This window comes from Acromyrmex echinatior, chromosome 5, assembly GCF_024713525.1.
Source record: "Acromyrmex echinatior isolate Ae372 chromosome 5, ASM2471352v2, whole genome shotgun sequence".
NCBI lineage: Eukaryota > Metazoa > Arthropoda > Insecta > Hymenoptera > Formicidae > Acromyrmex > Acromyrmex echinatior.
Genome location: NC_141856.1, coordinates 9,229,428 through 9,245,794, shown reverse-complemented (window position 1 = coordinate 9,245,794; position 16,367 = coordinate 9,229,428). Strand labels below are relative to the sequence as shown.

At 30.3% G+C, this 16,367-nt stretch overlaps 2 protein-coding genes and 1 pseudogene across 13 annotated transcripts in view; 2 read left to right on the top strand and 1 right to left on the bottom strand.

Annotated features, from left to right (window-relative positions):
- The window catches only part of pdm3 (POU-domain protein pdm3), a 164,120-nt gene extending 160,601 nt beyond the window's left edge, over positions 1–3,519 (top strand). For all 8 annotated transcript variants that reach the window (XM_087406170.1, XM_087406174.1, XM_087406171.1 and 5 more), the window contains one exon: positions 15–3,519. In XM_087406170.1, coding sequence (XP_087262296.1) covers positions 15–139 — 125 coding nt within the window. In that variant the 3' untranslated portion in view covers positions 140–3,519. The remainder of the gene's footprint in view (positions 1–14) is intronic.
- Positions 2,694–12,181, bottom strand: LOC105152960 (UNC93-like protein). 4 transcript variants are annotated; one of them, XM_087406176.1, is made up of 10 exons: positions 12,044–12,175; positions 11,153–11,311; positions 10,868–11,036; positions 8,724–8,891; positions 7,760–8,101; positions 6,743–7,029; positions 5,434–5,656; positions 4,945–5,104; positions 4,546–4,813; positions 2,694–4,216 (listed from the first exon to the last, which is right to left on the bottom strand). In XM_087406176.1, exons 5-10 carry the CDS (start codon positions 8,017–8,019, stop codon positions 3,954–3,956), a joined length of 1,461 nt encoding a protein of 486 aa, XP_087262302.1. In that variant the 5' UTR covers positions 8,020–8,101; positions 8,724–8,891; positions 10,868–11,036; positions 11,153–11,311; positions 12,044–12,175; the 3' UTR covers positions 2,694–3,953. The 4 variants fall into 4 exon arrangements, with proteins under 4 accessions (XP_087262302.1, XP_087262301.1, XP_011065842.1 ...); XM_087406175.1 differs by having other exon boundaries at positions 10,868–11,311; XM_011067540.2 differs by lacking the exons at positions 10,868–11,036; positions 11,153–11,311 and having other exon boundaries at positions 12,044–12,176.
- Positions 12,182–12,231: 50 nt separating this feature from the next.
- LOC147909783 (uncharacterized) lies at positions 12,232–15,613 on the top strand (annotated as a pseudogene). Its single transcript, XR_015545094.1, has 4 exons — positions 12,232–12,334; positions 12,426–12,600; positions 12,806–12,968; positions 14,827–15,613. The product of XR_015545094.1 is annotated as an uncharacterized LOC147909783 (transcript).
- Positions 15,614–16,367: the final 754 nt, after the last annotated feature.

Here is a 16,367-nt window from a genome sequence, read left to right as displayed (position 1 = left end):
TATTTTTTTTACAGGTAACGAAATCACGACTTTAGCGCATCGATTAGGATACGATAGAGAGGTGATAAGAATTTGGTTCTGCAACAAGAGACAAGCTCTGAAGAATACGGTGCGGATGATGTCGAAAGGCGTTGTATAGGGAAGGATTACATCTACCGAACAATCGGGCAATATATGAGAAAAGCTTCAAACTACGAACGATGAAGAACACGTTTCGTAAAATTTTCCAATATCGCGTTTTCCTCTAGCATAAATAAACAGTTCTAACGCGAGAACAATTTTCCGTAGTTTGTTACGGAAAGTTATAAGTAAGAAAAAAAAAATGTTTATTAAAGAAAACTACATTTATCAAATTCGCTCCAGTACGGAAAGATCGTTCTAGATCGAAGCGAAGTCCTTCGAATATTGTGATCGCAGGTGTATACGACATCTATATATGTAAATAGCTTTAATCTACGAATATGTGATGTATACATGAGTCGAATATCGAAAATTGATAATCTGAAATCGTTGTCTCTCATTTGGTACCAATCCGTCGCGCGCTTCCAATTTTCATAGATATATATTCACCGGAAAACACTAACTGATCCAGTTTCGAATTTCGAACGAACGGACTATCGGCAAGCATTAACGAATTGATGAACGTAAATGTCCCGATCGAATTACATGAAGTTTGTCAGAAGCAACTGTAGAAAAATCGCTTCTAGGCTTTTCTAATTAATTACAGTTGCTTGATTGCAATATTTGCCGGGACACGTACGTTTTTCGGAATACAATCTATCAAAACCGGGCGGAAAGACATGTAAATCGTCGCACGAATAATAACTAATAAAAATTTAGCTACCTTTAAAATGGTTACTTACAAGAATGCTAGTACATAAGCGGCGAACGTTTAAACAACTACGTACAATTGATTCCTAATCAACTGGCGGAACAATCGAAAATGCACTCAAAATGGAAACACTCGAAGGATGGTAATCATCCGCGTGCAACAAAAACTTCGACTGTATTCTACGATCGAGGAATTCTGAGATATTATTATTGCTCGTTGAATTTGCGCAAATAAAATATCGCTTAAAAAAAACAAATACGAAGTAAAAAAATCATCGTCTCTATTGATTATATAATATCATTCGTTGCATATATATATATATATATATACATATATATATATATACATTGTTATAACGAGCACAATAATATTTCTTTTATAACTTCGATAACAAATCTAGTCGAGAGTTTTTGATGCGCGTAAGATCTGTAATTTACAAGTGTATTTAGAAATCAATGAAATTCCTTTAGTGACTAAATAATGCAATAACGTCTTTGAAAGTATGCTATAAACGATTATATACCACATGCCGCTCCTGAAGTTATATTTAATCCTGTAGGAAAAGAGAGAGAGAGAGAGAGAGAGAGAGAGAGAGAGAGAGAGAGAGAGAGAAAGAGAGATGCAGTTAGAGACAGACAAGATTCGAGTTTCTGCAAGACTAGTCCGTGATAATCTGCCATGTAAGACGTATACGTGTTAAATGAGCACGCATCCTCCGTTCCTATACATATATGCGATCCGCTTATTCGCTGAATAAACGATAAAGCTCGGACAAAAACTTCGATTTTATCTGAGCTTGATTTCGATCTGCGGGATATTCGAAGAAACATAATTCTTTGATCGCGAAATATGTTTCTGTATCATTCCTTTATTTCAATTTTGTATTTATAATTGCGCGAAAAAATAGGAAAGCTAAAGATACTCGAATAATTCTTTTGAAATATGTGTACAGTAAAAAAATATTACAGATGCGTAATTTTAAAATCGAAGAATTATTATGCATTATTATTTCTCTTTTAACAAAAAAAAAAAGAAATCATAATAACGTGGCCATGTAAAGTCGCCTCGCACATCATAGCGATTATTAGACATTTGATTTGCAATACGTTGACGTAATTATTTAGTTACAAGCGATCAACAACCCGCAGTCGTTTTCACGCACAAAAGGATATTTAAACGAAGTTCTTAAAGTACGGTTTTCTTAATACTTAGCAGACGCGTTTAATGAGTAAGAACTGTGCATAAAATGTACTTCATCCTCTTTATAATGGGCTATTCATTACGATAATATTGTGAAATCTCTAACTTGACGAGTAGCTAGGGGCGCAAGGGTAGCATGTACATATTACGATATACCTAGACATTGTAATATTATAATTAACTTTTATTATCATAGCTATAAAATAGCTGAATTCATGCAAAGAAGATTTACATGGTTAAAAAAATAATAAATTTCTAAAAATAAATAATATTTTAAGGTTTTACTTTTAAGCTGAGACGAGCAAAGTGATCTGTTCCTAAAATGTATTATATAAATAAAAGAGAGTATGAAAAGTGTGAAGGAAATGGCGTGAGAGTGGGAATAAAGAGATACACGATGGGGCAAAACGCAAAATTCAAAATTTTTTATTAAGAGGTGGAATGTGTATGTTATCCTTTTTGATAAAAGAGCGAAAATGTTTGTACAGAAATATTCCGGTTATTAAATTTTGTTATATGAGTAAGAAAAGAAGAGGAAGAGAGAGAGAGAGAGAGAGAGAGGGAGAGAGAGAGAGAGAGAGAGAGAGAGGGAGAGAGAGAAAGAGAGAAAACGAGCAGAGCGACGAAAAAACTGCGGTAGTGATAAAAATAAAAACGCAAAGACGGTTTAAGAATTATGTGTATTTTCTTCGTGAAATTGAAATATTCAAATAGATCCTTACGAAAATATAAACATGAGTATTACAAAAAAATGTGAATTGTATTCGTGAGTGTCATATTAAGGAAGATAGATCCACGGGCGAATGTTTTATAGCAGTTTCCAGCAGAATTGCTCGCCTTGTCCGATAATTTTGGTAAATTAAAAATAGACCAAACAAGAGAGAACGAGTAGATATTTCATAACGGAGTAAAGAAGAAATGAACACCCCCCTCCCCCTAAAAAGAGCTACGTCGAGACACGAAATAAAGTAACAAATCAATAAGAGGAAACTGCTCATGAAACATTGCCCAGCGAAACCAAAGTTCCTACTACGTTTTATAAAGTATATAACTGAACTGCAGAACTTGAATTGTAAATACGATGAATGCAAAGTTAAGCTAATAATCACGATACAATCAGCAATTTAACGATGCTAAATTACAATTCGACGATCAATTGATTCGACATTACCGCTATCGGAAAATATCGGTTAACTATGGGAAAATCACGCAACTCGGTAATCTGCCTTCGCCCGAAGGCGGGAATCAATTGATCTCGGTAACGAAATAAGCACAGTCGGCAATTAAGCACATAAGTATACAATTAAACTAAGCAGCCGTAGCTTTAGCTTGAATGTTAGCACCTAGGCACATGATGTAATATTAAATTACGTATTTAAAATGAAGGACAAGAAAAATCTTAGCCGTTAAGCGAATACCTGTGTAAAATTTAGTAGGTGTCCACAAAAATAAAATAAAAACATATATTGTGGTACAAATAACAAAAAGTCGTACCTATGACTCTTCGCGATTAAGAATCATTTTATTTTCAAATTAGTAATTGTTGTACTGTATACATGTTTTTGTAATTTTATTTACATATAACATAATTATCGGTTCTTAATTTTTTTAATCGAACTTTTTTTTCTTAAATCTCATCTTTTTGATAATATTTGTAATAATTTTTCTCCTTATCTTAATAATTTCAGGTACATTTAATAGACTCTCAATTTATTTCTTATCATGTACTTTGAGGATATTATAAATAATGATATTGAAAAGCATTTTTCAGAAACTGATTTTTTTAGAAACTTTTTAGAAATAAATTTTTTTGTTAAGTTTTGGTTTTGATATACTTTTTAATAATATTAAAAAATAAACATTTCGACAGTTTTCTACAATTCCGTCAACTGAAAAAGACGATACCTACTACTTCTATATTTTATCGATTGATGTCTCTATCATTCATTAATTCTAAATCAGGCTTGTTATCGGAAACAGTTCTGTCTGCTCGAATACCTAACCACTCGATAACACCGAAACCACTCATTCCAACGCACAGTATTCCGATTAAAAGATATAGCTTCGTACAAGTGCACAGATATGGGCTGTACACATATGTTATCACTGAACCAGTGGACTCCCACAAGCGGAAATTTGCGAAAGCTGCCTCTTCTCGACCAGGGAATAATATTCCACTTAATGCTGAAAATCGTAAAATTATTAACTGTTACATATTAAATTTATGAGATGTATACATTAACAATTTAATTCATTAACAATTTCTTTAAAGACGCAAAAATAAAATTGTTTTATACTATTGGTTGGTATAATACCATCAGTGGAGATATCTGTCGATATAATTTTACGTACAACAAATAAACTGGGAAATTCGACTTAGTGATTACCGCACAATAATTTTACAATTATTAACGGTACGCAATATATAAATATTGTATATAAAATTTTTGATTAATAGTAAATGACTGAAAATACACTTATATTAAATACTGCAGTTTATTAATTTTTCTTACCATTAACTTGTACTAGCCAGATCGAATCGCACACACCCCATAAACCCGAAAGCAGAAAGAAGATAATACCCTGTTCTGGTGTCGGTTTCCATCGTAACATGTAGACGAAAAGACTCAAGTGTAAACAAAAAGCAAAAATCATTACAGACTTTCTTCCAGTCAATTTCACGATAGCTCCCGTAAAAAGTGCAGCTATAGCATTTGTGATACCAAAACATATCATCACGTAACCAATATTATTAATCCCCCAAGCACAGGAAACAAATGACTATAAAAAATATAAAAAACATTATTGTTCTTTTATAATACAAATTCTTCTCTTATTACTAATTAAACGCAAATTTTATTTTTTTTTTTTTTTTCTTTAAATTTCTGCAGTCTTATATATAGCTTACTAACTGCGTTATAATCGGCAAATAAAAACGCTTGCTCAGCCCCAATAAACAACGTTATCGGCAATATTAAAAGTTGATTCTTCTCTTTTAGTAGTTTTAATGTCACGGTCAAGAACTTGAATCCGGACGATCCTTTCACTAAGCGGGCTCTATTTCTGTCGTATCTATAAGATGGACATAAATTCCAGCGTAAGAAATTTCTTATACTCAGCAAATATAACTAACAGTAATATGACTCTGTTGGTTACAATTTTTCTTAACAATATAATTCTAATATGACGCACTGTATTATATAGTTATATTGATGGAGTGGGAAATTATAACTAACATTTATGTTACTCCTTAGTGAGAGTATATATATATATATATATATATATATATATAAAACTCATATTATACGAACATAATTTATTATTTAAATAAATAATATAAATATTTTATAATATTTATATTTCTGACAATGAAAATCGCAAATTATAAACGTAAGATGTACCTGGATAAAGGATCAACGGCAAACGCGATTATTAGACAAGCTAATATCATACAGCCTAAATAAATTCCAGAAATAAGATATATTCGTTCTATTGGAGGTCGTTGTAAATTTGGATTTTCATTTTCCTCAGATACCCCACAGAAATTGGCCCCGCAAATTTTGGCCACAACGCTACTGTTCAGGGTGACATTTGAGACAATCGTGTCAATTCCATATGAAAGAACTATAAGAGAAACGTTAATGAAAAAATAAAGAAAATATTATAATTACAAAATTATTTCTGCGAAAATATACTCGCCACTGAATTTGACGCATTAAAAAATTATGAAAGACACAAGGGTGACACAATTACAAAAATAGAGATACTATCAATTATTATACCGATAATTGTTCTCATGAATAAGTATACTGAAATATATGTTTCATTGAAACAAAATATGGTCATTAAAATGCCCGACCAAACTCTAGTTACTGCGCAGTCTGTGTCATTGTTTTATAATCTCATGATTCGCGGTAGTAGAAACTTAATTTCGTTTTCATCGGCGCTCGCGTTTTTATAGCTTAGCAGCAACGCATTCATATACGCTTCCGCAAAGATTGCGCGGACTGCAGACGAAGTTTTTTTGCGTCACTTCATTCCGGTTCGTGATTTCATAGTCGTTTATAATTTTATCTTAAAATAAGAGGTAATTAAACAATTGTAGCAAGGATATATTTTATCTTGAAAAGCTAAGAAATAATTCTTAGCATTAAGTTTTTTACTTCAAAAAAGTTGCTTGTTTTTTTTATATTATTTTTGGTAGATTAATCATAGTTTTTTTCATATTCTAGCAAAGCAAACAAATTGAATTAAATATAATATAATAAATTAAATTTATAAATTATATAAATAATAAACTAAGCTATTAAAGCTATGTTAGATACCGATCACTATTATTATAAATAATGTCATAAAATATATTATATATTCTTGGATATTTCTTAATATAGTCTTCAATCAATGTATACTAAATTTATAAAATAATTATGGAAATTTTTAAATATTTACATATACCAGTCGACAATAAAATTCTTGTCTAGTTCGTTAGTATTCAGAACGGCAACTTTTATTTCACGCTTTAAAACATCCCAAAGCAATTACAGATTCATTCTTACGTCATCAAAATTAACATTTAACAAACGAAATGTTGTCCAAGTCGAAAATAGACACAAATAATATGCTAATAACAATTTTTTCAACACATTTGATCCGTGAAATATAAATTTGAGCATCACATATGTCCATAAGTATATCTATACAATGACCCACCTGCTGAAGATATAAGATTTCCCCATACTTGTGCCATTTGATAAAACATGAAAAAAAGACCAAAAAATCTTGTAACAAGGACATCCACGTCTATATCTGAAACGGTCGAATAAGCTTCTGCTACCACAGTTAAATAAGTACATTTTGCGCACCAAAGTGGCCCACCGCCTAATCCGACTAACAATCCAGCGGGAATCATAGTATAAAATTTAGGATAAAACTGCGAAGCTATAAAAGGCATGTAAGCCAATATAGAAACCGACATTGTCCACTTGCATCCTAACCAGCTGGAACAAAATTACATAAATACAAATTATATATTATTCTTATAAAAAAAAATTGTTCCATACATGAATATGTATAAATATGTAATAAACATACACAAATATTCATAAACATGTATAATCATATATGAAATATGTAATATCCATATATGTTTATACATCCTTCTTTTTTTTTTGTAAAATTACTTTTTAGTAATTAAAGTAAATACAGTATATTAAATTTTAGTAAATACAGTATATTAAAGGCTTTTCGCTTTATCTTATGTTGACTATGAAGATGTCATACTGAATCCTCGCGCAAATATCCAGATATATTCATTTCACTCTTGTCTAATACTCGAACCCACGGGGATTCCATGTAACGTAATTCCGGGCCAAGGTGAAAACGACAACGCGTAATAAAGTTTAGTGCCGTGGGATTGTGTGTAGAACTCTAGCTGTTTGTTAGTTCCTCACATATAGGAAACACATCGAACATTTCCGGCGTCTACCATAATTGACGATATACATTTCCCACATACACACATAAACTTTCTATTCATTCTACCGCGATAACAAGTAACAGCAATCGGATTTGACAAGAGTTCTCCATTTAGCTGAGATGCAAAATATCGGCAATCAGAATAGTCTTTAACTACATTATTATATCAAGTCGTACATTGATTTTCGACTTACACGAAATTAATTATTACACCATGGTGCAAATAAAAATATATAAGAAAAATTACTTTACCTTATAATTAAAGCGGGTAACAAAATGTTGCTGAAGAGTAGACTACCATAAATTGCCGACAATGTGAATGTGCCTAGCGATTGATCTGCGTTGACAGAGCTCTGTAAGTTCGAGGCTCCCATAAAAGCAGTAAAATTCACCATAAAAGCGCAACTAATCACTAGAATGTTCTTCATAATTCGCCATCGTTCCGATGGTTCGAAATTCGGGGTTGGCACTTTCACGAATTCTCTCGACATCTCGGTTTTATCAATCGTCATGATTCAGTCAATGTAAAATATTAATTTTTGTCGGATATTTATCAATTTCGTCGATAAATTCACTTGTAAAGATGAACAACTCCTTCGAAAAATAAAATTAAAATATAGAGAGAAATAGAATCATAAAATAAAAATAAAAATATAGAAATAGTCATAAGAAATGACATAACTATCGCTAATATTCGCCTATTCACAAAGACAAAAGATGTAATTTGTATTTGAGATTTTAATGTCAATTTATCTTTTTAACTGCAATGTACATTTAAATCGTCTGAATTAAAAGACCTCGTTATATCAGTCGCAATTTCCATCGGAGGATATCGGTGAATGATTATGGACTGTGAAATTAAAATTGAAACTGAATATTCACATTTATTCTCATAATGGTCACCAGCCACGCGATTTGCGTAAAGCCAATAACGATTTCAAGGTAATCAGTGAACGAGGAAACGGCATGTTGTGGTATCGAATATATGACAAATTAACATTGTTTTATACGGACACAAATATTTCACTTCCACGCTTTTTGCTACTAATATTACATCAGTTTTGATTTGTGTAGTGCTTCATGTAGGAATTCAACAATGAAATCCGAGAGGAATTGCATAACTATTTTCTGGCGCAGCGACGAGATACACGGTTACCCCCCAGCATCAATAAGTAGTCTGTCCTTGGAAAGAGGTATCCTTGCTCCTTTCACGCACCTTAATCGCCTGATACAATTTCCATTCCGACTGTGCACGTCGCTTGGAATATGTAACATGCTGATCAGACTGGGACTCTGTCACACGAAAATAGATGCACACGACAACGCGACGCAAAACAAGTTTATCGATGAAATGTCGAGCAACATTATGCAATTTGATGGAAATCTATAATGCAAAAACAAAAGATTGTTGATTGCTGTGTGTAACATTTAAAATGAATAAATATACACACACATATATATATATATTATATATATATATTAGGTGTTGGAATTAATTCGTAGCGTTTTACAAGTGATGGGAAGTACTTTCATTAATGTATTTTTTAATGCTCATGTGAAATAAATAACATTCTTTCATTAAAAAACGCTACGAATTAATTCCAACACCTAATATATATATATATATATATATATATATAAAAGATAATTCGTGTATGTATATATACAGTGAGTATAAAAAGTATTTGCACAAAGAAATTTTTTATAAAAAAAGTCTTATTTGTAGAAAATAAACATTAATTAACAATTTTATACAATGAATATATTCTATTCTAACATAAACAAACGAGCTTTGCATGTATTCCTGATTTTAGAAGCTAAATTTCTCGAATGTACACAAATACTTTTTAAGCATCTAAACAATACAATTTTTAATTTTTGCTTATTTTTCAGATGATATATTTTTTGTAATTAATGCACATCTTTTTGATATATAAATTTTAAGAAATATACAGTCTATTTTATTTTTTATGAATAAATTGTTAATTATTCGGCAAGAAACGATCATCAATAAACGTCGAATCGACGTTAAATTGATATTGAAATCATATCGATATCGATTCGACATCGATTCGATGACTCATTTTTCTCGTTGGATAATATTTACTTTTTAAAACTAATTTTTTAAAAAAATATTTTCTTTGTACGAATACTTTTTGCATTCACTGTGTGTGTGTGTGTGTGTGTGTGTGTGTGTGTGTGTGTGTGTATAATCTATATACGGAATATTTCACATTATCATACAATATTTTACTAGCGTATCTCAAAGATAAAGCAAAAAAAATTCGAATATAAAAATATCGAGGTTTTTTAATTATAATCATACAATAGTTTTTTTAATTATAATCGTTTAAAGATAACAGTAATATCGCATAGAATTTTTACGCGATGGGACTTTCCGCGAAAATTCAGAAATGAACTAACTTGTTTTAATCTTAATAAAGTTTATTTCTATATACTTCTTGTGTTAATCTTTTATACAATTTACGTAATACTCGTGTAATTAACTGATGACTAACTAACTGATTAACTGACTGATTTGTCCTCGTACCTTCCTTTCAATTTTTAGCTCTATTTATCCTCTAATTGCTAGGAAGAGTTATCTTTAATAGCCGTTTCGTCGGCATTCTTTAAGATACAAGAAACTTGAATTGATTACAATTTTTAGCGAAAGTGTTGGCTGTGATCAAATTATTACATCTTACTGCTAAGTTATTTTATTGTTATAAATCTTACTTTGTTATTTCCGATCATTGTCTTTCTAAAGACTACGTATATAACTTATTGATACAATTTTTATTTTTTGTTTCTGTTACATAGATATTTCGTAATATTACATAGTACACGAACTAGTTTGTCATTTCTTAGCAACACGTGTCTGTGTAACTACGGGCCTCAACACGCGAATTTCTCGGAATGCGATATTATCGGTTTTATTGTTCAGGTATACTTCAAAAACTACTGCGGCCTTGACATTTTCATATTAGAGTTTTGCTCTATACTTTACTTTCAAAATATTCTATTAGAATATTGTGATTGTGGGACCTGTAATATGTATGTTTTCGATATGTACAAATTAATTTTATTAAATCGATTAATATATATGCAAAAATAAATTGATCAAGTATCTCGTGTTTAAATGTCTTTGCTGTGATTAAATGTTTATGTTATAAATTAATTGAATACAGAATTTATTCAATGGATTTCTATTTATTTTGCTTGAGACTTGAATATTGCAGTATTGCACATGAATAATTGTTTTGCAATTAGATAAATACTTGAATTGTTTTAAGAAGACGAAACGTAATGATAAGAGAAGGAAGTCGATATATTTACTTAATTAAAATTTATAATATTTACATAACTCGTAGCCACGGAATATGTGCAGTCATTCTTTAAACATTCACTTATGAAAAACAAGTCACGTTTAATAAACATTGATTAGATCTCGTGCTAAGTGATGCTTAATGCCGCTTGCAACAATCACCTTCAGTTGTACATCTAATTATCACGACGTTGACTCCGACTACTACAAGTGTTATATTAATTAAGTAATAAGTGGATATATAATCGCTATTATAACGATGGGTGGAGTACCAATTATGAATTTGCTATATCGAAGAGTAATATTGAAAATGAGGACACCTTCGCATATGCGTCTATATCTACGTCGGTGTCGAGCAGTTCTATTAGCTTCTGGCACATCACTTGTCATTTTCACTCTACGACCACCGTCGTGCACAACTATGTAACTCTATTTGATGGAGCTTACGGACAGCACTACGATGATGAAATATTTTACGCCTGACATAAAGCAGAAATATCAAGTGGTCAAATTGCAATCACTCTCATGGAACTTAGCATTTTCTGTCGAAAAGTCCGTGCATAAAATTATGACAAATGTATAATTTATATATATTTTCTGTGTACCGGTTTCAAGTATTGCCATACTGATCACTTTTTATCACAATTGAATTTATATTGCAAGCTATTCTTTTAACAAATAATTATTTTTAATGTATATTAGTAATATATATGAAATATCCTTTTTATATAATTCTTTTTATGTAATGATTTATTAGATATAATACATAAATATGATTTTTTACAAGTAGCATGCAGAAAAAATTCGTAATGTAAAATAAATAATTTTTCCTCTCATATAAAATTTTATTGATTAAGAAAACCATTTTTTAAATATTCATATTACGAATTACATATTTCGAATTAATAAATACTTTTTAAAATTCCATAAAATTATCTATGTTTGTATATATTTATATATACTATTAATAAAATATTTAATTAAAATTATAAATTATCGATCTTTAATATCCAATTATTACTTAATATTAGTCTACTTTAACTACTTTATCATAAAAATGTATATGGATAAGAGACATAATATATAGCATTAATGTTTAGCTTTTAATAAACTATTTACTGTAGATTTATATACAAAAGATATTTAATTGGAATGGCAACCCACGCACGTTTCCTTCGTATCACAGCATTTATCTTAATACCGAAGTTTACCTGTCTCGACTGAGGTTTTTCCAATTCCACAAAGTCGAGGCTTGGATTTTTCTTGATTATCGGTACGTATACAACAACTTCGCGTACGTTTATCTAAGCACGACGAATAAAACGGTACTGAAGATAAATCGCGAATGAGCCGAATGATCAGATGGTTAAAGCTATTCCCCACTTACACCCACTTCTAGATGGGCATGATACATAGACGGCTGGAACCTTGCGCTAATAGGAATCGCGATGTTTATCGATTCTCTGTGTTCGAAGCACGTGTCACGCCAGCGTATCTTAATCGTAAAGCCTTTAAGCTATGTAATCACCTCGATTAACCATCAACCATTATCCTCCACGGTTTCAGTCTTATTGATCCGTGCGTGTTCTATAGCGTGAGTTATCTACAACGACTTAGATAATCTTGAAGCAGTGACACTTATATTTCCTGGTAACAAACGGAACGTCTCAACCAATAAAAGATTTCTGCCGCCCATATCATTCATGGATATCCATCAAGCATGACGCTGAAATGGTGATTGAAACTGAACGAAGAGAAAACACCGAACGATATGATCAAACACTATAAATTGTGCGAAAGATCAAATCAAAAAATAAAATACATTCCAGCTATAGACGTGCAATTCCAGATTCTGCCATTGACATCGGGAGCATCAATCTGACCCAAATTAAATTTAATCGATGGGACATAATCCACTGCAACTGATTTGATGAAGTTGATTACGGCGATGCGCAATAGATGACATTCTGATGGCAGATTTGACCAGCAACAGATACACTGACTGCCCAAATGGCAATCATCATGTGAGCTGGAAATCATGCACGAGGGACATACAGAAATTATAGTAATTAATTACAACAGTGCCGCTGCAGTAGACGCAAACAGAATATCAATGGATATCAATTTCATCGTATGGTATAATTTCCTCAATCAATTTCATAACAGTCTGGATTAATGCAACTATCAAATATCTTATTGTAGATTCTTAGAAATTTTTACAAAATAAAAATCTTTCTGTTCTGATGTTAGATAAGATATCGTAATTTTAACCAATAAAATCTCACTCAAATGGAACAGAGATTTACGATAAGAAAGACTAACGAATTTCGCTCAACTGTATCCATCAATCGTTAGAATTAATCGTGGATTCGTTCTATCAAATTCAGAGAACCTGTTTTTTACACACGATTCTGTCAAATGCCTGATATTTATCATTTGTTTTTGCTTTAGTTATCAATGAAACAATAAACAATCGCTCATTATATGAAAACGATTACGTATTAATAAAAGAGAATCATGTGTAGAGGATGTAACTAAAAATATGGACTAATGTACTTGTTTAACAGCGATTTTTGTATTTATTGCTTTGGTAAATAGCACTTGTCAATAATTACATTTACATGTTATTATCATAACAACTTGTACGGTAATTAGTCGTAATTAATGTTCATATGTAAAATCCGCTTATGTACGCCGCGTCGTAAATCCATTGCACCGTATATTTACGCTACACTGAACAACATCCGCCGAAACTGTTTCAGAATATTCGACTGAAATGTCTGACACTGGACATTGAAACTGAAATAACAGAACAAATGTCTCGCGCAGTCAAAGTGTGAAAAGCTTTACAAAGAGCTTGTAAATAAAATATTTCTTTAGGCCAAATTTTATAATAAACTTATCTGAAATCGTCAAAGTGTTCTATGAACTTTATTTCACGTTTACATCACAATCATAAACGCAATTTCTATCTTCGACAAGATCAGTTTTATTATGAACTTTTATATGCTGCAATTTGAAGCAGTTGCAACGTTGCAATTTAAAATTGTTTACGTCTCGTTTGGTTTTATAAAATATTTTATTTTAAATTTTTATCTTTTATTACATATGCCATTTTCTGGACATCAGTAATATACAAAAATATTTTAACTAATATAAAAATAATATCATCGTTTGCAGTATTTAAATTCAAGTTACGTATTAATACTCTAAATTTACATTTTTTATTATATATTAGCAAAATGAGGCAGAAAAAATGCGAATAAACATATTCTCTTCAATATAAAATAATATTTGAAAAAGTAATAGAAAATTTGCTAAATAGAATTTCACGAGTGAATTTTTATATAGGTGTTAATTTCTTTCCCGATTCATATTTGTTTCAACAAAAAGGTTGATTTATATGTCGCAATCTACGTAGAAATTCTAGTAAAATGTGCAATATCTTTCACAGTTTTGACTAAAAATGCAAAGCACACACTTTTTACGCTGCTATTTATATCCGTAAATGAATTACGACCGTATATATTTAGTTTCATCCACACTGACATAAGGTATAAAACAAACTGATACCGGCACATTTCAACTAAATCATATATAAAGTTTGTAATTTCTTGATGCATATGGCATATATAAATTTTATACATTGATTTTTTAAATCGCCCTTAGAATTTATTGTTCTCCAAATAATTTAACTATTTCCCTATTATTAATCAAACTCTATATCTCACATAGGAATATATAAATATCGATATAAATATTTTAAATAAAAAGTCATCCTAAATTTGTATAAAAAAGATTTGTATTAATCAATTCGTTTATATAAATTACATTAGTATAAATTCACATTGAATTGTAAATATATCAGAAAAAATAAATTTTCAAACAGGTGGTTTTGTATGTTCGCAAAAGAATGACAATGTTTATACAAGCGTCCCTATTAAAAGATAAATTGTAATATAATTGTACTTATAAATACTTGGAATTATTTCAGGACATAGCCAGCGTGTCAACGCTGGAACACTTCAATTACAAAGGCAAGAGAGCACATAGACGGATATATGCTGCGGCGTATTTCGTGGCATGCATATGTTGCATATCAACCGGAATTGCGCGTCCGAGGGCGAGGTCTCGCTCCACTGAGGCCCGTAACATTCGTTAACAGCGAACGGGAGGATAGAGACCACGACTGTGTTATATATCTTGGAGACGTATAGAAGCAATTACAAAAGCAGTGCAAGAATAACTACGTTGCGTGCAATAATTTTAAATTTCGACGTTTTATTTGGTTTAATATAAAAAAATGAGTACGTTCCATCTTTTATATTTTTCATCTCTTATCTTCTATTATCATATTAAAGAAGTAAATTATATTTTAATCAAGCGCAATTCTTTTAGTATAGATATTTAATAATAATTTGTACTATTAATAATATAGACACTACTAGTAAATTAATTTTGAAGAAATTCGAAGTACTATTAGAGCTATTTTAAAATGTCGATTATTGTTGAATTCAAAATTCTCAGATACCAATTTAAATTCAATGCTTTATCCTAATCGATATTTTTAAATAATATTCTAGTTCCGATTGAGCAACAAATAATTTAGTATATAGCAATTAATAATGTAATTAAAGGATTGAACATATAGCAATTAATATGAACCAAAGGTAAAATAATACATAATGGGAAATTGTGGTTAGGGAATTAATATTTAATAAAGCTAATTATGATCACTTCCTGAAGCTCCCCGAATTATCGATTTTCTATCAAATCTGGGTAATATTCTTTGAACAAAATGTATTGAGATGAATTTTAGAGGCTTGCAATCATCTCTTTCGCTGAATTTGCAATATTCATAATACTCACCAATTTGTATGAGAAAATAGAGGTGGAAAACAATAAACGCAAGGAGCAACGAAACTGCGTCTCGATTTCGATTGAAACGTTCTCTGCATAGCAATGAAGTAGAATTCATATAATAATCAGCATTTCTCAATCTTAATAAGCGTATATTACACTGAAAAAAATTCACTAAATTTAATTAAATACTTGTTGTAAATAGAACTAATATTTATAGTAAATAAACATTTACTTAAAATTTAAAAAATTGTGCTTAAATTAAATAAATATATATTTATATTTATATTTATACATATATATATATATATATATATATATGTGTGTATTTATATTCAGTAAACATTTCGTTAGTACTATTCAAACAAATATTTAATAAAATTCTTAAAATTTTTTTCAGTATATATTTTATTTTTTCTTACCAAAGTATTATACGTAATAAACCTATTCATATACTTTGTATGTGTGTGTATTTTATATAATTTTTTATTTCTTAAAGAAATTATGAAGTTTATATTTATAAAATTATTCTTAACGCAAAATCGATTTTAATAAAAATAACAACATCGTTAATCATCGTAACATAATATTATTCAGTTAAAATTAGGTTTTTATATGCTTATTCTTCTACAGTTCCTCTACAGTTTGATGATAACTAAATCCACAAAGTCCTCT

What these genes read in the sequence shown, in the direction of transcription:
- LOC105152960 (XM_011067538.2), bottom strand. Translation starts at nt 8,019, where the DNA reads ATGACGATTGATAAAACCGAGATGTCGAGAGAATTCGTGAAAGTGCCA. An exon ending in TTACCCGCTTTAATTATAAG is followed by an intron (nt 7,030 to 7,759) that starts GTAAAGTAATTT and finishes ATTTTGTTCCAG; the next exon opens with CTGGTTAGGATGCAAGTGGA. An exon ending in AAATCTTATATCTTCAGCAG is followed by an intron (nt 5,657 to 6,742) that starts GTGGGTCATTGT and finishes TTTCTCTTATAG; the next exon opens with TTCTTTCATATGGAATTGAC.